Source organism: Aythya marila (assembly GCF_965140915.1).
Source record: "Aythya marila genome assembly, chromosome: 6".
Classification (NCBI taxonomy): Eukaryota; Metazoa; Chordata; class Aves; order Anseriformes; family Anatidae; genus Aythya; species Aythya marila.
The window spans coordinates 37,642,500-37,666,699 of record NC_139047.1 but is presented as its reverse complement, the minus strand read 5'-3'; the positions used below and the strand labels follow the sequence as shown (position 1 = coordinate 37,666,699).

Here is a 24,200-nt window from a genome sequence, read left to right as displayed (position 1 = left end):
TAGTATATTAATCTAGAAAATTATATATTTTGACGTGGAAATACTATACTATAAGTACTATTACTTTTTGTATTATAATATTTTTGTCTGGTCATGTACTGACAACCTAAGGCTGCAATTGACAACTCCCTGTCTTAATAACACAGTCTCATCTGTTCTTTGTATTGACAGAAACATAGCTGTTCTCATGTTAAAAAAAGAGTAGATATAATCAGTGTTGATATTTACGTATTTCTTTCCTCTTCCATCAGCTTAAATACAAAGCTGACTATGTCAAACAAAGAGGTCACTATGTTGGAGTCGCCAATATGAGAGATGACCCGAAACTGGTGTGGTTTGAACATGCCGGCGAGATCCAAAATGACAGATTGTACAAATCAGATTATCACAAAACGAAGTCCAAAATACACATCCCTCCAGATATGGTGTCAGTTGTAGCAGCCAAGGAGTGTCAGACCTTGGTCAGTGATATTGACTACCGCCAATACCTGCACCAGTGGACATGCCACCCTGACCAGAATGACTGTATTCAGGCAAGGAAGGCCTATGATCTGCAAAGTGATGTAAGTCATTTTATATGCATACTGTATTCCACTTTGTTTGGCCTAAGGGCATTTTCCATATTATATAAGGCCGTATTCAATAATTTATTTTGTTTTTTGTAACTTTTTATAATGCAGAATATTTATAAATCTGATTTGGAATGGCTCCGTGGCTGTGGTTGGATTCCTCTGGATTCCGTAGAACATAAGAAAGTTAAGAATGCACAAGAACTGATAAATAAGGTAAGAGAAAATGTTTTAGCAGCTATGTGGTTAGCTCTTCTTCCTCATGCAGTGTTTAAGAAAATATTTCATCTCTTTGCAGAGAGCATATACGAAAGAAGCCCTTGATAACTTCTCCAATTATACCAGTGTGGTTGATACTCCAGACATTGTCTTGGCAAAGATTAACTCTGTCAATCAGAGTGATGTATGTATTTTTTTTTCCATTGAAACTGTTATATTATTAGAATCAGTAGATGACTTACTTGCTTTTGCTAGACTGTACTCAGTTTAGCTGTATGTATGTATGTACGTGTGAGTGTGTGCGTATGCATTCTTTATTAATAGACTTTTATTTGGGTAAATCATAGAATCATGGAATCATTCTTGGAAAAGACTGCTAAAACCATCAAATACAACCCTTAACCTAGTACTAAAGTATGCTACTAGGTTCTAAATCTAAGTAAGTTGTTCGGTAAGAATCTGTATGAGTGAATGACACTATATTGCTATACAAAATAATTTTACATTTTTCAGTAGAAGAATATAGGTTGTCCCTTATTTACAGTTTACATAGGTTTTCCTTATTGTAATTTAAAATTGAGTCCTGTTCTTGGCGAATAGCAGCTAGTTGTACAATGCTAGTGGAGTTCATGGTGTGGCTACTAACCTGTAATTGCTGATCAGTATGCTTAATTTTACTAGAATACTGTACATATTTTGTGATGTGCCATACTGATGACATTTGCCTGTGTGCCATAATGGTTGGAATATACTATACAGCATTACTGAAAATATGATAATGTAAAAGAAAATAAATGTCTACTTCTGATACATGGACCTGTTGGGATAATTTATTTCTACTGTGGAATTAACATAGTATTTCTTTCTTTTGTAGCTAAAATACAAAGAAACATTTAACCTTGAGAAAGGACAGTACATTGGATCTGATGATACTCCCGCACTGAACCATGCCAGAGACATGTCCTTACTGTACAGTGATGTAAGATTTGATAAATATCTAACTAAGGTTTAGTTTGTTTTGAAAGCAACAGAATATAGACTGGAGTTCAGAATACTGTTGAATTTTTGTTTCTGTTATTACTCTAGTAGATGGCACTGGGAATGCCATTTAATCTTTGTTTATCATTTTTTTCTGGTTTGGAGGATTAGATTAAGGATCATTTCTTTCACAGAATCACACAGAATCACAGAATTTTCTAGGTTGGAAGAGACCTCAAGGTCATCGAGTCCAACCTCCAACCTAACGCTAACAGCTTTCCTCACTAAATTGTTCTTAAAGTGCTGCTAAGGGGAGTTTGGAAGTAGTAGTAGTAGTAGCTGCATTTGTATGACAAAAACTCTCTATAATTCCATTTAATAATATCTTCCTAGACTAATGATAAAATTTGCATTTACTTTTTTATGAGAAGCTAAGTGCATGTGATTTACATTATTAAGCAGTTAGTTTTCAATAGTCTCACTAATTTTAGTTGGAAATGTCTATTTTTGAAAATTTAAGTGACTAATTCATATGAGTCAGGGTTTTATAATTTTGTCTCAATTTATTTAATATTCAACAAAATATGGTATATTAGAAAAATGCCATTGACACAATTAATGCTCTTATAATATGTAAGAGTATTACTTGGAGATTTTTCATGATTTTGAACGTGTATCTATAAAATTATCACTATCAATTCCATACTATACTTTTAAACAAGAGTTCATATTTACATTTTGCATATTTTTATTAATCTTCTGGATGGGAAATGTTGAATGCCAGATAACTATTTTAAGAAAGTGAATTTAATGAAGAAAACAGAGATCAGTTCAAATTTCCACTCCAGTACTTTTCTGAGATGGAACACTTACTCTGATTGCTTTACACCAATTATATCTCCTAAAGGCACATTCTGCATTTACATTATTGGGATAAATCATGGAATAAGGAACTACTCTATAAAAGTAGTCATATTAGTCATATTCCATGTGAGTAAAAATGGCAGAGTCGGGTCCCTTGGAAAATATAATGGACTTTTTTTCAGAATTTGTATGTGTTTTGTTTGTCTAGAAACGTTATAAAAATGCTTGGGAAATCAGCAAGCCCATTGGGTATTCTTTGGATGAGAAATACATTCCACTTGTCGGAGCCAAGCATGCAAACTACATAAACAGCGAGGTTAGTGTGAATCTTCCATTCTTCTATTCCTTCCTTTTTTATTTCCCTATATCTTGTTTAAATGAATTTTAAAATTTCTACAAAAATATTTTGCAGCTTAAATATAAGGAAATATATGAGAAACTGAAAGGACATTACCTGGCTGGGAAGGAGATTGGTGATTTCCCCAGCGTTGTTCATTCGCTAGCATTCCAGAAAATAAGGAGCGCGGTAAGGAATTAGTCTTGCTGTAATAATTTCAGTTTTCCTTGTAATGTAGCTCTCATATTAAGCATAAATAATTCCACACTAATTAACATCAGTAACAGTATTTTCAATATGCTTATGTTTCCTGAATGGTATTTTGTATATGGTGAATAATTTAACTTGAAATGTTTTAAGAGATTACGAAGGAATTTGTTTAGATATTAGATATACCAGAATAGGAAAAAATAACTTTTTTCTATTTCAATTTAAGAATCTGAACAGCAAGAAATAAATACTACATGTCTTAGGATACTTTTGTCTTAGGAAAAAAAAAATAAAATAGGAATTTAAGAACTGGGAAGGTAAATGTACGTTGGTGTTTTATTACTATCAACACTGCACATATAACATGTCATGTAGGGCATAAAGTTAATATAATCTCAAATATTCTGTCTTTATTTGAACAGGGAGATGTAACTAGATTAAAAACATATTTTTAATGTATATCTTTTTTATCTTGAGGTCTTGTTAATTTTCACACTCACTGTTAAGTCTGCAATTGAGGAAGACTGTTCGTGTCCTTCTAACACCTCATCAGAATAAATGGTGATTAATGTCTAAGTTAAGGTTTTGTCCTACTGAATCCCATGGGATTTTATCCACTAAATCCAGAAAACATGCCTGAGATTATTCTATTAGCTGTAACCTATTGGATTCGAAATTATACAGAAAAACACTGTATTCGCTCTTCTCACCTTTTCCTCAATCTTTCCTTTTTAGTTGGCATATAGGAAGAATTATGAAGACACCAAAGCAAATGTCCATATTCCAAGTGACATGATGAATCATGTGCTAGCTAAGAAGTGCCAGTATATCCTTAGTGATCTTGAATACCGAACTTACTTCCATCAGTGGAATTGTTCACCTGAAGAAAATGATGTTATTCAAGCCAGAAGGGCCCAGGAAATTTTGAGTGATGTATGTATTTCACATTTTGATTTGACATTTTTGTAACCTTTCATGCCATTTTTGAGGTACTTAAATATAAAATACTTTCATGTATTTCTGTAGTATTTAAACATGAAATGAATAACCACGTTCTTAGATTGCTTAGTGGCATAGTACCAAAGATTGCATCTTTGCTATTTTCTTTGGAACATTGTAGTGGTCTGGTTACTTATTACTAACTTGTAAGTTGGGAAAACTTAAAAGTTAAGATTTGCAAAACTTTCACAAAATTTACCAGTTTGACTGGTTGAGATTGTGTAGAAAGCTTACTGTCTGGCACGTGCAGAGAAGGGATGTGGATGTACTGTGGTACAGGCAGAATGTTGCTGCGCTGCAGTGCTCAGCGTGCACTTTGCACAGGAGCCAGGACAGCATGTAGGACAGCATGCAGCCAGAAGCTTTTCCAGTCTCCTATAACACTTCACTCTTTTGGGATTGTATCAGTGACTGGCACACTGTGACTAAGCGCCTGGCACACTGAAGCACAATATTTGAATTTCATATTACATAGTCAACAGTGTCTCAACTTAGGCCAAAAAACTTTCCCAATAAAATTTAATGAGGTTTTAATTGCCTGGCTTTTTAGTACGATGTAATTTAGCTTACTTTCCCTTGCAAATGCTGTGGGTAAAAATCATTCAGGCAAACTGTGAGATGGGCTGGTATTGTCTGCTCACATTTAAACTGCCAAACAGATTATAATTTCTGAATGAGCCCTCATTGTTGTGCATTGACTTTGTACAGGTGGCAAATGGTGAATATAGAGAAGAAATACTAATGCCTTATTCAAGCAGAGAGCAAATTTCTTCCTAATTGATTAGGTATTTTTTTTCCATGTAGGTGGTGTATAAAGATGACTTGAATTGGCTGAAGGGAATTGGATGCTACGTCTGGGATACTCCACAGATCCTGCATGCTAAAAAATCATATGACCTCCAGAGCCAAGTAAGCAAGTTTTCCTCAAACAAGTAAATATATATAATAGACCTTTTTTTCCATTTACTATTCACTGTGACTGACACCTGTCCTAGTCCAAAGCAGAATGAAGTAAATCCTACTAAATCAGAAATATTTTTTCTAATTATTATAATACAGTCTTGCAGTTTAGTCTGTGGAAGAACAATAATTTTTATTACTGGAGGAGCAGGAAAACTAGGAGAATGGAAGAACTGCAGAGCTGAGTTTTTTTAACAGTGAGAAGATAACACTTTGCCTTTCTGTGTACAGGTCTGTCACAAGACAGCTTAGTTAAGATATTTATGTTGGGAGAATAGTCTGTTGCCTTGCTGATTGTTTTCTTAGCCTACTATGTGCTGTACATGATAAGCAATTTTCATTATTAGTTCATACTTGCTGTATTTCTATATAGAGGTATTTCTTCTCTATGGCTTGTCACTTTTAAGTTGGTTATAATAGGACTGTAATCCTGGGTTTCAGTTGTCCAGAACTGATTTTAAAGGAAGCTGGCAGGGAACTTAGTTTCAGAATTATTATTATTTTTTTTTTTTTTCTGTTTCCTCAGATAAAATACACAGCTGCAGGAAAAGAAAATTTCCAGAACTTTGGTGTTGTTACTGATACACCAGTCTACGTGACTGCAGTGCAAAGTGGCATAAATGCCAGTGATGTGAGTCTCCCACTTTGTCTGCTGAGGCTTTTCCTCTCACTCCTGAGAACTGAAACAAGTTCACTAAATTTATCTTCCTATCTTCCTGTAGGTGAAATACAAAGAAGATTACCATAAAACTAAGGACAAGTATACAACTGTGACTGAAACAGTGGATTCTGAAAGAGTTCAAAATTTGAAACATCTTTTTAGCAATGTAAGTGTTTCTGCATTTTTTTTCTCTTGAGGTGCTAATCTGTGGGATTTTGTTTTATTTTGCTTGTTCACTCTGGTTGAAGATAAGCTTCCAAAGTCAAGTGACAGCCCTCTGCATTGTTTGAGTATAGAGAAGGTAACTGCATTTCAGGCAGAGGGCATATTTTACATCTGTAGTTCTAGTTTTGTCAAAATACCTGCATTAATAAATGGATTCCCTGAAGAAAGCTGCACCTGAACCAAATAAAGTTGTTTTATGAGAATGGACAAGACTAGTTGGAAAGCATTTTGTCAACTTTTATGTGTGCTATCAAGATTAAACTACCATACTAGTTTATTTCATGTTAAGTAATAGTTAAAGTGTATAAATAAAAACAGAAAGGATATATTACTGGACATCAGTTATTTCCCAGAAGTTTTTTACTCACAGAGACTTTCTATTTCCCCACAGAATCTTTACAAGGAAGCCTGGGACAAAGTGAAAGCTACTAGCTATATAATGCCCTCTGATGCTGTATCCTTAGCACGTGCAAAAGAACTGAAGCATAATGCTAGTTATGTAAGTGAATAAAATACTTTGATTTTTTTATTCAGATCATCAATTCTAGCAATGAAATCTTTCGTGTCATGCATATTCTGTAGTTATCAAAGCTTTTTAAAATTATGTTAGAATCACAGAAACTTCTATTTTCAGTTTAGATATAATATGTATTTGTAGAGAATCACTTTTATGTGATGATAATTTGGGTAATAGTCCTTTGCTGCTTCTTTTCATTGAAATAAATGTTGCATTTTACAGTAATAGAAACAGCTTGAAAATTCCTGATTCGCTCTTTTTTATACTAAATTGCACAAGCATTCAGGTCAGAAAAACACCAAATGTTATATAAGTCTTTAAGTGATGTTTCACTGAGTATAAAAGAACATAATCTGACCCTTTGCTGAACAGTGGCTAATGAGAGATCACTGTCTTCATGGATATCTTTAAAAGAAGGAGCTGGAACAATAACTAAATTGTTTATTGCATCTATTTATTTAAAAGTCTTCTAGACAGATGACATTACTTTTACAAAGAGAATTACAATGTGCATTCTTTGCAGCTGAAAATGAAATAGAAAACCAAGATCCTGCTTCAAATACTTCCTTTTCAGACTCAACTAAGTAATTTGCTTACTGATGAATTTGGTTCCAAAAATATAGTTGTCTCATTGGAGTCTATTTGTTGTCTTTCTTTGTATCTGCTTAGGTAAAATACCGAGAAGAATATGACAAGTTTAAAGCACTGTACACGATACCCAGAGGTGTTGAGGATGATCCCAATACAGCAAGGTGTCTTAGAGTTGGAAAACTTAATATTGATGTAAGTGTTGTATTCTGATATGTATTTTTCTGATAAAACCATACTTATCTCAGAAGAGGCTACTCAGAGAATCCACATGTGACATCGTATTTCAATATGCAATGTTCAGTATTTGCTAAATACAATAATACACCTACAAATATCTTTTCAAGCTTCTGCGTCAACCATTAATTTGTCTGCAGTACTAAACCTTCAGTGCAATATATGTTTATGTATACAACAGGGCACCACCTAGTCTACCTCCTTTTAACACAAGTACAATGAAAATTTGACAAATCAGATTTTATCACTTGTGTTAATTACTATGATAGGCTGGAAGGTTCCTTACCTGCAAGTTTTTAAAGCAGGCAAGATAGACATTTCAATCATAGCCAAAGTGATTGCTTTCCAACTAACATTTTGTGATAATATCACTAACTTTGCCTAAAATTTATCATCAGCTAATGTTTCAGGCTATTTGTCAGAATTACTAATGTACTGTTTTGACTCTGCAGCGTCTGTACAAGGAAACCTATGAAAAGAATAAAGCCAAAGTCCACATTATTCCAGACATGGTAGACATAATTTCTGCTAAGGATGCACAGAAGAAAATCAGTGAAATTGATTACCGCACACATCTGCACGAATGGATCTGCCTACCAGATCTTCAAATCAATGCCCATGTTCGAAAAGTAACTGATCAACTCAGTGATGTAAGTTCACAACTAATTTGTTTGTAGATCACTTTTAAAAAAGATTCTTGCATTTGTGTCCTGTTAGCAGGAATGATTTTGCAAAGAAATAGTTGGAGCACTCTGAGGTTACACTTGTACCTTTGTATGTACCACTAAACAGCATCTGTATCATGTTTCTGTGATACTTGGCCACTGGTCTATGACTGAGATGTGGCTAAGGATGCATAATTTCAGTGTTACCAGTAAAGGCATTTGGGCCATAACTTCACAGTTCTACCAGTTCAGCCATCTTTATATGTAAAGTATCCTTTATGATTTGGTTGTGGGCACTTTGGAAATTTGAGAGAGGAAATTCCAGTGATACAAAGTTTCCATGTGCTTGCCTTGCTTAGTTCAGTCCAGGAGCAGGTCAGTGATCTATCAATAAAGCATTGCCCGGTAGGATATGCAAATAGTTGTTTGTTGTTTTTTTTAATTACTGTGGTTTTGTTTGTTTGTTTGTTTAATTCACTGGTGGAAATGAAGCACTGAAGAAAAATGTGTTCAATTCCAAAAGTATATATTTTTTAATTATTATTATTATTTTTTCTCAAAACAAAAATGGTCAAAATACCAGGAATCTTACTTGTCATCATTTGACAACTATGTTTCAGGCTGAGGTGGCATTAAATAATTAGACCACAGTGGAAGTCTTACAGATTGCTTCTTTGCTCTCATATCTTAGGTGGTATACAAAGATGATCTTAACTGGCTGAAAGGCATTGGCTGCTTCGTTTGGGACACTCCTGAGATTCTCCATGCCAAACATGCCTACGACCTTCGCAGTGATGTGAGTCTGAACTGGATACATTGGTTCTATTTCTTACTGTTTTTCAAACCATTGTATTAAAAGGATGGAGTAGCTTTTTTCTAGTCCAAATATGGTCTGGAAAATGTTATATATCCTTCTCTACTGAAGTATTCGTATATGGCTAGTCACTAGAGAGGGTTACCCAGGGCTTCATATAAGAAGGATATAAAACTATTAGAGAGCATCCAAATGAGGGCTACAAAGATGGTGAAGCTTCTAGAGCACAAGATGAATGAGGAATGGCTGAGGTCACTTGATTTGTTCTGCCTAGAGAAGAGGATACCGAGGTACTCAGGTGCCATGCTCATTTATTTAGCCATAATTTCAATACACTTTCTGCTTACAGATTCACTAGTATAATCATTAAGTAATAAAATAAATAGTAACTAGTAACATAGTAATGTAATAAATTCAATTAATAATGACTAGTCTTATTAATTAGAGCTCTTGAATTTCTCTCTGCAGATTAAGTACAAATCTAAGGCAGAAAAGATGAAGAATGACTACACTGTGGTCATGGATACTCCTGTCTATGTCCAGAATGTCCTCAGTGGCTTGAATTTAAGTGAAGTAAGTGTTTCACCTCCAATATTGCGTACGCCATTCCCTCACAAATTCTAGAAAAGTGACTTTTAATATGTTTAATCATTTAATTGTTTCGTTGCTGGTTATCTACACCTCATTGCCTATGCCTTCATTATGATATCACTAAATATCTAATCACTAGAACACAATCATTAGAATTATTAATTTCCTGAATCAAAAAAACATTAATTTTTAGGAGATATTTCCATGTGTTTGCAAACAATACTTCCTGTGACAAAATATATGATGACTCTCTTCTAATTACTTTTTTTTTTTCCTCAGGCTGTCTATCGTGGTGAATATAACCATAATGTCAAAGGCAAAATGATTCCTACAGATAAAACAGTAGATTTAGAGCGGGCATATCATGCCAACAAAATACAGAGTGAAGTAAGTATAAACATTTTGTTTTTTTTTAACAGGATACCAAAAACAAGGGCCATATTTTTCTCCTGTGTTTCTGATGCATGTTCATATTTCCTCTTGATTTTATTTTTTGCAAATCCAAAATGTTCTCTGATATTCAAAACACAAATTCTTTAAAAGTTGGTCTTTAGCTCTTCAGACAAAGAAGTTAGATTTCACTGCTCTAAAATTAAAGTGGGAAAATGTCCTTATTTAATCTGCAAGTATGCATTATAATACAGTTATGTGGGAAATCTTTTGCCAGTTGTATATAAGAGATTTCCTGTTTAGCTATTGAATACTCTCAAATATTGTACACAGTTGTCTCAAACTCCTTTTCTCTCTCTCCTTCTCTCCACCACCTTACAGAACTTGTATCGCTGGGCTGGTGTGAAAGCTCTACCTACTGGATACAGCCTTCCTACAGATACCCCTGGCTTTCAGCATGCTAAACATGTCCAGTACATTGGCAGTGATGTAAGTAATGTACTGAGTCATACAGCATGAGTCTCAAGGGAATATTTGATGCCAATTTTCTAGGAGTAAACAATTATTGAGGCAGTCATTTCTCAAATATGAGTGTGATTGTCAAAGAGCAGCAAGAGTTCCATGCGTATGTCTGAGACAGGAGCTGATGGTCACCACGACACAGGCAGTGACCTCATCAGCCAGTGTGAAGTCCCACTGAGTAGGGTAGGCAGAGCAGGGTTCTGATAACAGCTTACATCTACAGCCTCACACAAGGTGAGGCCCAAGCTCCTTCCACATGGGTCCAGTCAGGAGCTGCAGGAGACAGGACAGAAATTGGAGACAAGCTACCTACAACATAGGTCCAAGGTAAATCCAAGAGACAGGGCTAGAAACAGGGCTGCTAACAGGGCTGGAGACAAGTTACTTGCAATATAGGACCAAGGTCCATCCAGAAATTGTGAACAGAGGCAGGGCTGAAGACAGATACATCTACAGCATAGCTCTGGCAAAGACTGACATCCTAGGTGTGGCTAGTCATAACAATAAATTCTTACTAGTGCACTCAGGGCCCAGCACTGATACTGTTTACCTTAACAGAATTTAAATGTTATTGAACTTTATAACTATCTGAAGCAATTACTATCAAAATTAAAGTTTCCTTAGGTAGTTATGGATGTCTTATTAGGTGCAAGAGAAATTTACAATGTTATTAAACTTGGGCCATGTTATAGAGGTAAAAATAGTGATGATGCCTGGTGTATTTAACTCTCATGTAGCTAAATCTCATTTGACAATCTCCAAAAATCTGTTTGTAAAAATCTGCTTAAATTGCTGTCAGAACTGCAGTGTAAGTAAAAGCACAAGCAAATTTAGTTTCTAAATGTTTTTGTTCTAACTAAAAGGTTTTTTGTGTTTTTTTTTTTGCCACTTCATAGCTGAAATATAAAGAAGCCTATGAACATATGAAAGCTAAGGGCTATACTCTGGGACCTAAAGATGTTGGGTTTGAAAATGTGAAGAAAGTGAATCAAGTCATTAATGAGGTACAGGAAACATTTTTTATTTGTTTTCATTTGTATTTGTAATGAGGGTTATGAGGACACATTGTGTGGGAAGACTGTAGGATCCCTGTTCACTGAGGTTTTTAAGAACAGGTTAGACAAATACCATCAAGAAAGGCAAGGGATCATTGGTTCACCCTTACAGTTGGGCATGGCTTTTTAAAGTTCTTTGTAACTGACTTTATATAGTCCTGTACAACTGTTACCATCATATGAAATCACTTGCAGCCTAATTTTATTAACCATTCTGCTGCTGTTTGATTAAAGATGCACAGAAATTATTGCATCTTTATGATGTTGAATCTGTAGAGTTTTATACATATGTACTCACTTCTTTGATCATTGACTTTAATAGGATGGAAATTAAATATACGTATTTACATATTTGTAGGATTTGAGTCTTAGATTCTCCATATATTAGAGATGCTCCTATCAAATGTGGAAAACCTTTGCCTGGTTAGAAGATAGTATGTTTGCTCCCATTTTCCCAGTAGTGCTCTAATACATAGCAAAACAGCTGGCCTAAAAAACCAAATACTTACATTCTGCCAAACTTCTTGCCATTTTAAATTTTTAACGTGTAGCTGTCTCCTTTTAATACAGAGGTTGTATCGGGCAACATACCACAAGAACAAGGACAAGATTCATACCACTCCAGACACACCTGAAATCCGTCAAGTCAAAGCAACACAGGAAGCTGTCAGTGATGTATGTGTCTTTCTAACAGAGAAACAGAAGGGATTTGGAATGTTCATAATCAAACACGTGAAATGCTATTTTTACTTTGTCTTTCAGTTGATCTACAAGTCAGATTTCTTCAGGATGCAGGGACACTTGATTTCCTTGCCATATACTCCCCAGGTGTTGCACTGCCGCTATGTTGGAGACATCACAAGTGATGTAAGCAACTTCTGTTAAGATACCTGGTATCTGAATACAGCAGGCCTAATACTTTTATAGTGAAAGCAGAATTTTGCTTATCACCTGCATTCTATTATGTAATAAATAAATGCTTTATATCTGTGTTTAACGACTGATTAATGAACCAAGCCTTAACATTCGGTTTTTCTTTTTCTGATTGCCTCATAGATTAAATACAAAGAGGATCTGACTTGGTTGAAGGGCTTAGGTTGCTTCCTATATGACACTCCTGATATGGTCCGTGCTCGTCAGCTGCGTAAGCTTTGGGTAAGATTCTAACAACAATAGATTTATTGACGTGTACTATGTACTTCCAAGAAATAAAACGTATGACAATGAGTAAAGACTTGTGACAACATGTCTTGCTATGCATCTAGTCATTTGTTTCAAAGTGTTGTTATGTTATGCTGTAAAATTTTCTTTGCTACCAAGAATAAAAGCTTCCTAAGTGATATGGCCTTTATTTTTCAGTCTAACTACATATACACAGATACAGCAAAGAAGATGCGGGATAAGTACAGCGTGGTATTGGATACTCCGGGATACAGGACAGTTCAGGAACTAAAAACCCATTTGAGTGAAGTAAGCTCTATATTATTTTTGTCCATCTTTGGTAGCTATAATTACATAACGCTCAGATCTTCTTACTGTTTTTTCATAAATATGTGAGATGCTATAATTGCAAAGCTGTGATTGCTCAGCTGCTAAATGTGTATGCGTAGCATAAGAAATAATTCTCACACCTGTCTTTTTCTAGCTTGTTTACAGAGCTGCAGGCAAGGAGCTGAAGACAAAATACACTTCCATCCTTGATACACCTGACTTCTTAAGAGCCAAACAAGGACAAAAAATACAGAGCCAGGTGAAAAATTTGTACTGTTAGAAAACAACCGGGGATCCCTCTTAATATTCTCTTAGAGTACAGCAAAATCTTTCCAGGTCATTTCAAAGCAATATTAAATCCTAGAAATCACTTTTTAAAATAGCCATCGTTCATTTTCAAGTGGCTATGAATTTTCATGTTGGACATGTCTCTATAATGGACATATCCGGCTTTGTCCATCTGAAACAAATCACTGAACTGTGCTACAGTTGTGTTCAAATTCTCTGAAACTCTAACTTTGTCAGAGGAATAAATGCTTTTATCCACCTACCATTTACTCATCATCATTTCTTTATTCATATAGCACTTTAATATCTGTACTTCTAGTTCAAAATGATGTTACCCACCAGATAAAAACAGGCTCTTTGGATGCTTTTATCTAAAGCTAGGTGTAGATCTAGGGCAGAGAGGTCACTGATGTCAGAAGCATTTGATTTTTGGGTTTGTAAGCACGTTACTGGCATTTACAGAACATTGGGAGTACTAGTAGAGAAAGATGAACTGAGATAATACGGAATATGAAAGAGGACAGTATTTTCTCCTGGGGTAAATTGGGTGGTTATGTATGCATTGTGAACTTATCATCTTTCAAGGTGATAAAGTAAAACTTACTTGAAATGTATTTTTTTTTCTTCTTTTTGTCTTGCTGCAGTACTTGTATGTGGAGCTTGCCACAAAAGAGAGACCTCACCACCATGCTGATGGTCAGACTCCAGCCTTCACACATGCTAGGCATGTAAAGGACATGGTCAGTGAGGTAAGATACTTGGTCTTGTTTGGTAACACTATGCTGAACTGTTTCAAAGTTTTGTTTCTAATGTTATTGACAGGTTAAAGGCTCAAAACTGTTTACGCTTTATTTGGTATTGTGTCTCTTATGGTTAAGTTCCACATTTCCTTTATAAATTGGGGTAAATGAGTACACATTTCTTTACACTTAAGTATTTTACAAGACACCTGCTTCTATAAACTTGTTTGCAGAGTATGTGGTGGATTGGCTCCAAGAACTGGAACACCTTGAAAGAGCTGAAGAGCTGAGCTTGTTTCACAGTGTTTTGACAGAAGAGCTTTGCAAGAATGACTTTGTGCACTCAGTGTAGCACCTCTTGGTGTTAGCATTACACTAGGTTAGCAAAATGCTTCAAAGACTAAAGAAGTAACTTCTCCCTTTTTCTGTCTCTTTTAGACAAAGTATAAAACCCAGTATGAGAAGATGAAGGATAAATACACACCTATCCCTGACACACCAGTCTTGATCAGAGCCAAGAGAGCATACCTGAATGCTAGTGATGTATGTAGTCCATAAAAACTTTCTCTGCTGCTTTTTCTTGTTTTCTTCAGAAAAGAGAAAAAAAAGGATCAATGGCAAACAAGCATGTAAAGCCTAGAGAATCTCATTGTGGCTAATAAACTGTCACCCTTTTCTGTTTATATTTTCATTTGATAAGACAGAGATTAAGTTTTCCCTTGATGTCACTGTAGTGCTTTCTTTCATTTATTATCATTCATAATTATAATTCATTTTGCCTTGCACGGAAGTGCTGACTTAAAACAAAAGAAAAAGTAGATTTAAAATAAGTTGTGTATACATGAAATTGCCAAACAGTGCAGACTAGAGTGAAATGATTGATGCTGGAGCCAGGATAGAATACCTTTTATCAGGTATTTTCATCTCAGTATGGTTTTAGGAGTTGACTTGCATGTCACTGAGATCTTGCTAATTCAATATTATTATTTTTCTTACCAGTTGCGCTACAAAGAAACCTTTGAGAATACTAAGGGGAAATACCACACAGTGAAAGATGCTTTGGATATCGTCTATCATCGGAAGGTCACTGATGATATTAGCAGTGTACGTATATAAGATTTTCACTCCTAATTAATGTTTGTCATTTAATAACCTATAACATGCTGTTTATGCTATTGCTCTTTTTGACTGTGTCGAAGAATTAGAAAAATATGATCAGCACTATTAACATTAATTTATTTCCTTCTTTGAAAGATAAAAGGCACTTGCTTGCCTTTGCTCTTAAAAAGGTGAATGAAAGTAAATCTTATTTACACGGTTTTACTTCTGATGTTTCGGGAAAAAAAGAAAAAAAGAAAATTTTAAAATTGCATGGGATGGAGTGTTGTGTTCTCAAATTCTTTTCATTCTCCAATTTTCTTTGAAGGTGAAATACAAGGAAAACTATATGAGCCAGCTGGGAATCTGGAGATCGATCCCAGACCGACCAGAACATTTCCATCATCGCGCAGTCACAGATGCTATTAGTGATGTGAGTTCAAATAGTTCCTAGATGTGCGAGGTTGAAACTTTATATGTAGTTTTCCAAAACGAAAAACAAGTCTTATTACTTGAGAAAGTGAAGGCAGCTTTTACTTCTTTTCTAAAGGTTAAATACAAGGAAGACTTATCATGGCTCAGAGGCATTGGCTGCTATGCATGGGATACTCCAGATTTTGCTCTGGCGGAAAAGAATAAAGTGCTCTACAGTGGGGTAAGTAAAACAGTTTGAATTTTTGCTAAATATTATTTGATGCTTGCTTATATTGTAGCTAAATGTTTCTCAGGAGTATCCAGTTGACATAGACATTGATATGAATCTGCTGTGACAGAACTGAAGATGTAACATGTAAAATTTCAGTTCTTACTATAAAAGAGAGGCAAAGCAATCTTTTACTTATCCTCTCTGTTCCTTCTAAAGACATCTGCTCCAAAATAATTTTTCTAGTGATTCTAAGTTTAGCTTTAAAATTATGAACATTTGAATCTTCCATTGTTTTCTCTATGTGACAGTTCCATCCTGTAAGCTATTTATTACCATTTACCATTTATTACTATTTACTATTTATTTACAACTATTTTGCTCTAAAATATTTTTTGCTTGTAGTTCAGGTAAACACACATATGCAATAATTCTACCATGTTTTTGCTGCAAATAGTTTCTAAAATTATAGGTTTTCATTACCTTACCGAACTTTGAATTAACTTTGGAATATGTTGTTTTTTGGTGTTTGTTTTTTCTCCAGTGTAAGTACAAGGAGATATTTGAAAAGACTAAGTCTCATTTTAACTATGTAGCTGACTCTCCAATTAACAAGCATTTTAAACATGCAACTCAATTGATGGATGGGGTAAGTGATAAAGATTTCTGTAGAGTCTCATACTGTAGTAACAAGTTTGTGTATGTTAATAAATAGTCAAGGGTTCATCTTCCTTATGAAACAGTAAATAAATAAAAATAGATTCAGAACTAAAGGTGTCTTAAGTTCAGACTAAAATCAAGAAATATAAGGTTGTACCTACGATATGCCTGAGTACTAGAACAGAGCAGGTTTACAGTGACTAAAAAGTGAAATCTGGACCCCTGTTCCTTTTTTGAAATTCCTGAAAGAAACATTGCTTACTTGTCAGTGAAGGCATTATGCTATTATGTGTTCTAGGTAAAAGAAAAACTGGTTCATCACAGATACCATTCCAGTACCATTGCTATAATTTCATACTCAATTTGATAAGCAATGAGCCAGAACTTGTTGTGGAACATTGTTAATATTCAGCCTTGTTATTGTTTGGTAGAGCAAATAAGGAAAAAATTAATATGATAAGAATAGATGAGAAAAAGTATAGCCAGTGGGGTCCCAGACATTGAAATGAACTTGCCTAAACATCTTCTGTTATGAATGATGTTTTTGTGATGAAGGATTATAACTTTCACTTGCAAAAAGTCTGATGATAGTATAATATTCTATTTCACCCTTGCATTTCCTTGGGCTCTCTTTGTACTCAAATCAAGAGTCTAGCTGCATATAGAGTTGTTTCAGCAGTTCTTTTTCATGAATAAAGTAGGTTATAAAATGGCTTATTGAAGAGTGGCAGGAATAGGATGTAGGTGTCCTTACATTGTAAATTAGGCCTTCCAGTGGAATTTTAGAAATGCATATGTTACCTGGACATATCTGTGTTTTTGGTTTTGTTTTTTTTTTTTTTTCTTTTCCTGTTTGTTTGTTCTCTCTCTCTCTCTTTTTTTTTTTTTTTTAAATCTTTTTCTATTTTGGACATGAATTTCAATCCCAGCCTTTAAGTATTGCATATAAAGAGGTTTAAAAGGTTAGAACTGTGATCTCAGGATTTCTTTGTGTCTTCACTCTCTTCTTTTAATTTGTTACGATGTATTATGCTATTCTGAGCAGAAATTATATAAGGCTGCCTATGAGAAGCTCAAAGATAGGTACAGCGTTATTGTGGATGATCCTAGGAATCTCCTGGCCAAGTGGGGGACTACACTGAGCAGTCAGGTACTGTAGGAGCACTCGCCAGTGCTGCCAGAAAGTGCCTGGTTCACTCACAGCTACTCTGTCTGTGTGAAACGTCTACAGCTGGCAGTATCAGAGGTTTCACCTGTGATATTGTGACGTTTTTAGTTCAGATCAGACAGTCTTTGTTTTGCCACCCAAAAAGAGTTATTACTTTTTGAGTGAGCTAATCTCTGCTGTATGTACTTTCATATACTGTGCATCAATTGACATCATCTTCCATTAATTTCTGATCTAAGGCCTGTTGAAGTCATTAGAGAGATTTTAAAAAAATGCATGTTGTACCATGCATTTATTTATTAGTGCTCTTTCAATGACTTTCACAAATATTATCTTCTTACTCATAAGCAGCAGCAGCATATTGATCTTTGAGTGCCCTTGTCGTTATCTATAATTCACCCTTATTTCCCCAAAAATATTTTCGTAATCTCCTTAATAGGATAATATTAAAATCTTTCAGTGTATACCCTTGACATTTTTAATTATATCGATGTGAATTGTATGCACATGTGAATGAATACATATAGTACTTTGCCTAAATCTCTCCACTCTCAAAGTGTCTGGGATCTAGAGCTGTGTTATTGTTTGTTTACGGTGTTCACAAGTCTCTTTTGTACTTCGTTGCCATTTGCATGCACAGAAAAAATATAAATCCTTTGCCAAGATGCTCCTGCAACATGGATGTAATGAAATTCTGAGGCCAGATATGCTGACAGCTCTCTACAACACATACTTATGGAGCCAGGTAATATGAAGAACTGCTGCTGTAGGAGACGGTATACAATGTAGTTGCTTGGCCTTTAAATATTTAATGCTTGTGAGTTCTCTTAAGTATCCACAGATATCAGACTCCAAAGTTTTCTCCATGTGCTTAATGCTGGCTATGGTAAAATAGCTTTGAGAACAGACTATCTGAAAAAATATTTATTGTGAGTTGAGCTTCACCCGGCTCAGGCTGATCTTGCCTCCATTTCCTCCTTTCATTACAAATAATTGATCTATATCCTTCTATGTAATAATTCATATAATTACATAAAGAGCATTTTCCACATTTTTTAACATTTTAAGATACTGTATATTAGCTGTTCCTCATCTTTTCCAAACATAACTCTCATTCTGCCACCATTTCTTGGACTGACCACCCCCCATAACATAAATTCCTTAATTCGGTAGGATTATGATGAAGTAATTTGGTGAGTAGATTACAACATTTACCTACCACTCTGCTTGAGAATGGTGACACATTGTGCCTAGATACAGAAGAGAATTATGTCTCACTTCTAAGTGACCTTGGAAGTGATGTAGGAAGAGTACTGTGCACAAGTCTGCAGTCAAAGTCATGATTGATATATATTGATATCTGCTCTGAAATCAGATCTGCTAAGCAGTATCCTTGTTTTGCTCCTTTCAATGACAAAAATGATTCGTGACTGGCTCAGATGAAACTGGCATATAATACATAAATTATACACTGGAAATGCAACAATAGAAACCAATCACATGAGAGTGAGGGAGATGTCACGATGAGCACAGTTAATAAAGTCTGTTAGTATTATGGAACTGAAGATCATTACTAGACATTTTTGTTCAATTGATTGGTGGATTTCTGTTTATTACCTCATTAAAAACTCCTTGCAGGTAAGTTTGAGTACGTTTGAAGAAAAAAAATAGCACTCTGCCTAACCTGTATGTTCCTCTGAATTGATGTTGTGTTTTGATTTGTTGTTTGTATATAAATTTCTTTAATATTTTGTCTGTCTCAGTCTTGTTTAAAAGCATGGTTTTATTTTCTGATACAAGATAGAGGATGAAGGTTTTAAAAAATGTATTCTAACCTTTTCCACCTGCCTTGAGGCTATCTACAAAGAATTGCTATTATTGATGTACGGTCTGTTCTCACTAAATTCTCTGAAAACCAGACAGACTCCTGAGTAGGATAAGATGAATTTTAAGGAAGAAATTATGAAATTCTGCTATCGATGCCTTTAAAATAGTCTGGCATTATATTTTATCTTCTGTAGTATAAGATGTTTTACATTTATCTCTATTCAAATTAATATTTTAAAATGACATCATGTCCTGTTATGAATTCAGAAAGTCACTATTCTGCTGAGATTGTTTTTTTTAACCCAATTGTGGAGATTTAAGATAGAAACAAAGTTTTTAGACCCAATGAAATAAACGTAAAATTAGTCTTGCAAATAGGCAGCCTCTAAGGCAAATAAGGGGTTTGCAAAGTTTGGTTTCTTGTGCATGTTTAACTTTCGCTGGCTTTGGTGGGAGGATTTTGCAACTTTGTGAATGAATGTAAAACTTTATCTCCTGAAGATGTTTTGTCTTGGTTTGGGTGGTTAATGTATTCTCTTTGCCAAACACCAGGTTCAATACAAAAAAGACTATGAAAAGAAGAAAGATAAGTACACTACAGTTGTGGATACTCCAGAACACTTAAGGACTACAAAAGTCAACAAACAGATTAGTGATGTAAGTGTGGTCGGTCCCCACCAAGCATACTTCCTTCTCTGAATTCTGACCTCTAAAAATAATAAAAATATAGCGTTTTCAGTAGTCAGTTAAAAAAATGTATCTTATCTTGATTTTTGTCCATTGATACCAAGACTGGAGAAATAATATGATCTATGATTTGTGTCTTCAGATTATCTACAAGTTGGAGTATAACAAAGCGAAGCCTAAGGGCTATACTACGATTCATGATACACCTATGTTACTGCACGTGCGCAAGGTCAAGGACAGAATAAGTGATGTAAGTAAATCATCCTTGTCTGTAATATCAAAAATATCTAATTAACTTTTTGGTGTGATAAGTAATATTTTTAACCTGTGTGCAAACCTGTCATAAAAAAGCTTCTTGTTAGAGTGAACTTATTTTGTTTGCATTGTACTTGGGAATTCTGCATCTGGGTTTTCCTTCTGTATTGGTTAGTGACTTTTGTGCAGCCTTGAGTTAGGCACGTCATCCATTACTGTGTTTATATATTTCTGCTACAGATATTGTGAATATGTAAAGTAAATTTTCTGACCTACCATAAGTATGTGTTTTAGCCTTCCATTACTTCCTAATGGAAGGCTATAAAGAAAAAGAAAGGAAGGTGAAATGGATAATGTTATAGGATTTGGAAGTCCGGGTCCTGATTCCCTCTTCTAGCCTAGGTTTTCTCTTTGCCCTTTGTATTGTTTTTTCTTATATCTCCATAGATAAAATGATGATAGTAGCACTTCTGTAACTCAATGTAGTGCTGTGGGGCTAGGTACCAGCTGACTCATTCAGGTGCTGTATGGATCCTCTGTGTAGTGAGCAAGTCTAGAGGGGGAAAAGTAATATTATCCAGATCCTAATGTGGATCATTAAGAGACAAAGATTTGTGAAAGTGATCTGTGAATTGAAGTATGTTTTTTTTATTCCAAACTAAATGGTGAATTTGAAATTCTATACAGGGGTTTTTGGAAAGCCCTGAATGTGCCTATGAGAAGATAAATTTCTTTAAACATACTGTATTGGGTACAAAAAAGTAGAAACAGACAGAATTACTGTTCATGTGTAGATTTTGTTAAAACTTAGTCTGTGCTTCATGGTGAGTTTTACCTGCTACATTTTCCATTCAAAGGATACTGATGCTGAACATGTCCCTTCTTTCCAGGAGAAGATTGATACAAATTTTTAGTGATATAAATTATTTTTCTGTTAAGATTTTTCTGTTAAGCTATTATTCTGTTAAGATTTTATCTTTACAGAAGCAATTGTTGGTATTATAGTTTTAATATTTTGCTGCTTTTCTTGTTGACTATAGCTTTTATGTGTTATCTTTGTAAATGTTTTTTATGTTTGTCTTTCTTTAGCTGAAATACAAAGAAGTGTATGAGAGGAATAAATCTCACTGCAATGTTGTAGCAGATTCTGTTCATATTAAGACTCCAAGGCATGCTTACAAGCTAAACAGCAACGTGAGTTCAGTTTTATGAATACTGTAATTTTCTTATGGACAGTGGTTGGGACTAGCAGCGGAGACTGAGGGAAATTATTTTCAATTCCACTTAAATTCTTTGAGCTCAGACATTACTTCTAATTCTTATGCTGCTGCATAAAATATGTGTTAATTTATTTCATGTGCAAATGCTCCTTCCTGAAAGTTCTTGAGGTCACCTGAGGTTCCTTCCCTGTCACACATCTACTATTATTCTGGCTCCCCTCTTCTTCTTTTTTATTTTATTTTATTTTTTTTTTTTTGACAGAGGCATAAAAGGCATAAATATACCTGCTTTTTTTTTTGTGTGTGTGTGTGTGATGATGTTATGTAGACAGAGTAAGAGCTTAATGGGAAGTCCTCATTTGTTTTCTATTAGCAGTGGCCCTACACCCACTGCAACAGGCAAATAACTGAAAGCACTTGCCTTCCTCAAAGTTACGACAGTTTCCAGTCATTCATGTTCCTTTCTTGACCCAGCAGTGGAGTAACTAGAGCAAGTGGGCTCCTACTGGATTGCACATGATTCAGAGGAAAGCCCTAATCTGATGAAGATGCCGTTTCTTTCATCTTGCCTTATCTTTCAGTCTGGAACAATTAATAATTTGCATCAGTTTGATCTGTAAAGTATACAACTTTGACTTTTTTTTTTTGTTCATGTTTCTCTGTGAACAGCTTGATTATAAGAAGAAATATGAAGCAGCCAAGGCTCATTGGCACTGGATTGCTGATAGGCCTGACTTCGTTCAAGCAGCCAAGTCATCTCTGCAACAGAGTGATGTAAGAAAATCAGAATAAACTGAATAGACCCTTTCCCCACATCTCTGTTTTTCAAAATTAAAAAAAATGTCTGGGACTCCCTTTTTTAATCTTTTATTTATTATTGTTTTTAATTTCTGTAGTATGAATACAAACTGGACCGGGAATTCCTGAAGGGATGCAAACTCTCTGTCACAGATGATAAAAACACAGTACTGGCTTTAAATAATGCCATCTTGTCAAGTGATGTAAGTACTTGAGCATTCAATTTTTGTTTTTCTTGAATTTTATGTAAGCTACTTTACTGGCAATATGATTGGATTAAGAATGACAGTTTGAAAAATGGTACTCAGTTGCATTTGATTTATTTCATTAATAAATTAGCAAAATATGAATAAATTTGGTCTTGTAAATGTCAGTGGCTTAGTTTATGCTTTTTTCATATTAAATAAATACTAACATTCAATATTGCCTGAACACCCCAGACCTTTGATATATCTCTATATCTCTTATTGAAATGAAAATCTTACCTGCAGAAAACAAAACAAAAAAAGCTGCAGGTATAGCATGTGCTTACAACAATGCATCTTTAAGAATTATTAGCAATATATTAAATATATTAATGAAATTACAATTGAGAGCTACAGGAATGTGCAGGGTTGAACAAATTTGTTTTGGAAAAAATCCAAATAGGAGATGATCTGCAAACTTTTGCACTAAAAAGTAGTGACAACTACAGTAATCTCTTTGGAAATCATTACAAAGCAAGATACACACTGCTTAAAATGGTATCTTTTCTCACTGCTAGGTAAAATACAAGGAGAAGCACAACAAAGCTCGAGGAACATGCCTTGTTGTTCCAGATACACCTCAGATCCTCCTGGCTAAGAATGTCAGCTCTCTGGTATCTGAGGTAACGCATCTGACAGTTCTTTAGCCATTTTTAAGTACATCCTTTTAATATGTCGGCTCTGTGTGTGTGTGTGTGTGCATGTTGTTTTTTACCTATTTTAATTCTGTGCTTTCAGAACAAATACAAAGAACACAGCAAGAAACAGCTACCGCATGGGTCTTACACAACCCTGCCTGAGACAAGAGACACGGCTCATGTGAAACAAGTGACCAAGAATGTCAGCGAAGTAAGTAACTACTGCAATACCAATTTATGATGAAGTTACTAAGTGGTACCTACAATTGATTAGACTATTGCATATTTGAGTCTACATGGCTGAGGCTCGCCATAAAATGCCCAAGGAGTCAGCAAAGAAAAATTCCTACCAGAAAGCGACAATAACAAAGAGCAAAATCCATTTTTGGGGTAGCTGTTGAAATACTCTAGAGAAAAGTGACAGGCTGGAGTTCTAATGGGTATCCTCAAATCCAGATTTCATTTTTAATAGAAAACAGTTTAAACATAAATCATCACCTCTAAATAGCAATTTTTTGTAATCTAAAGTGTAGATTATGACATACAAGCTGGGGATCATAAGATATGAGAATCAGGAGACTGCATTTTATCTGTCTTAACAGCTTCAGTGAACTTAATTCCAAGTTTCAGTAGCATTTACCTCACCGTGAAACTCATGCCTCTTCTTGCTCTCAACAGACAAACTATAAAAAGAAGTTTGTGAAGGAGAAAGGCAAATCTAATTATTCTGTCATGCTGGAGCCTCCTGAAGTGAAACATGCCATGGAAGTTGCTAAAAAACAGAGTACAGTAAGTTTTGTGTTTTTATGAACTAAGCAGTTCATGTAAGAAAATTCGATCAATGTCAGCTGACAAAAAAAATTTACATAGATCTGGATTTCCTCCCAGCCTCCCTGTTCAGGTATAATTCTGAAGGACAAAAATACAAATATTTACAGCTGTAAAATTGCACTGAAATAAAGGATTTATTTGATAGTCATATTTATAATTAATAACATGAAGTAATCTAATGCAAATCACATTTAATAATTTATTTCATTC

At 34.8% G+C, this 24,200-nt stretch overlaps 1 protein-coding gene across 1 annotated transcript in view; it reads left to right on the top strand.

Annotated features, from left to right (window-relative positions):
- NEB (nebulin) overlaps positions 1 to 24,200 on the top strand; it is a 119,033-nt gene that overhangs the window by 65,454 nt on the left and 29,379 nt on the right. Inside the window, exons 89-126 of the mRNA XM_082762888.1 lie at positions 252 to 563; positions 681 to 785; positions 868 to 972; positions 1,663 to 1,767; positions 2,839 to 2,946; positions 3,043 to 3,156; positions 3,913 to 4,110; positions 4,981 to 5,085; positions 5,663 to 5,767; positions 5,859 to 5,963; positions 6,414 to 6,521; positions 7,209 to 7,322; positions 7,817 to 8,014; positions 8,721 to 8,825; positions 9,312 to 9,416; positions 9,714 to 9,821; positions 10,206 to 10,313; positions 11,243 to 11,350; positions 11,972 to 12,076; positions 12,164 to 12,268; positions 12,458 to 12,556; positions 12,761 to 12,871; positions 13,047 to 13,151; positions 13,825 to 13,929; positions 14,359 to 14,463; positions 14,920 to 15,024; positions 15,347 to 15,451; positions 15,569 to 15,673; positions 16,206 to 16,310; positions 18,130 to 18,234; positions 19,869 to 19,973; positions 20,146 to 20,253; positions 21,348 to 21,452; positions 22,148 to 22,252; positions 22,375 to 22,479; positions 23,040 to 23,144; positions 23,260 to 23,370; positions 23,838 to 23,948. Of these exons, the coding sequence (XP_082619014.1) occupies positions 252 to 563; positions 681 to 785; positions 868 to 972; positions 1,663 to 1,767; positions 2,839 to 2,946; positions 3,043 to 3,156; positions 3,913 to 4,110; positions 4,981 to 5,085; positions 5,663 to 5,767; positions 5,859 to 5,963; positions 6,414 to 6,521; positions 7,209 to 7,322; positions 7,817 to 8,014; positions 8,721 to 8,825; positions 9,312 to 9,416; positions 9,714 to 9,821; positions 10,206 to 10,313; positions 11,243 to 11,350; positions 11,972 to 12,076; positions 12,164 to 12,268; positions 12,458 to 12,556; positions 12,761 to 12,871; positions 13,047 to 13,151; positions 13,825 to 13,929; positions 14,359 to 14,463; positions 14,920 to 15,024; positions 15,347 to 15,451; positions 15,569 to 15,673; positions 16,206 to 16,310; positions 18,130 to 18,234; positions 19,869 to 19,973; positions 20,146 to 20,253; positions 21,348 to 21,452; positions 22,148 to 22,252; positions 22,375 to 22,479; positions 23,040 to 23,144; positions 23,260 to 23,370; positions 23,838 to 23,948 (4,431 nt within the window). The remainder of the gene's footprint in view (positions 1 to 251; positions 564 to 680; positions 786 to 867; positions 973 to 1,662; positions 1,768 to 2,838; positions 2,947 to 3,042; positions 3,157 to 3,912; positions 4,111 to 4,980; positions 5,086 to 5,662; positions 5,768 to 5,858; positions 5,964 to 6,413; positions 6,522 to 7,208; positions 7,323 to 7,816; positions 8,015 to 8,720; positions 8,826 to 9,311; positions 9,417 to 9,713; positions 9,822 to 10,205; positions 10,314 to 11,242; positions 11,351 to 11,971; positions 12,077 to 12,163; positions 12,269 to 12,457; positions 12,557 to 12,760; positions 12,872 to 13,046; positions 13,152 to 13,824; positions 13,930 to 14,358; positions 14,464 to 14,919; positions 15,025 to 15,346; positions 15,452 to 15,568; positions 15,674 to 16,205; positions 16,311 to 18,129; positions 18,235 to 19,868; positions 19,974 to 20,145; positions 20,254 to 21,347; positions 21,453 to 22,147; positions 22,253 to 22,374; positions 22,480 to 23,039; positions 23,145 to 23,259; positions 23,371 to 23,837; positions 23,949 to 24,200) is intronic.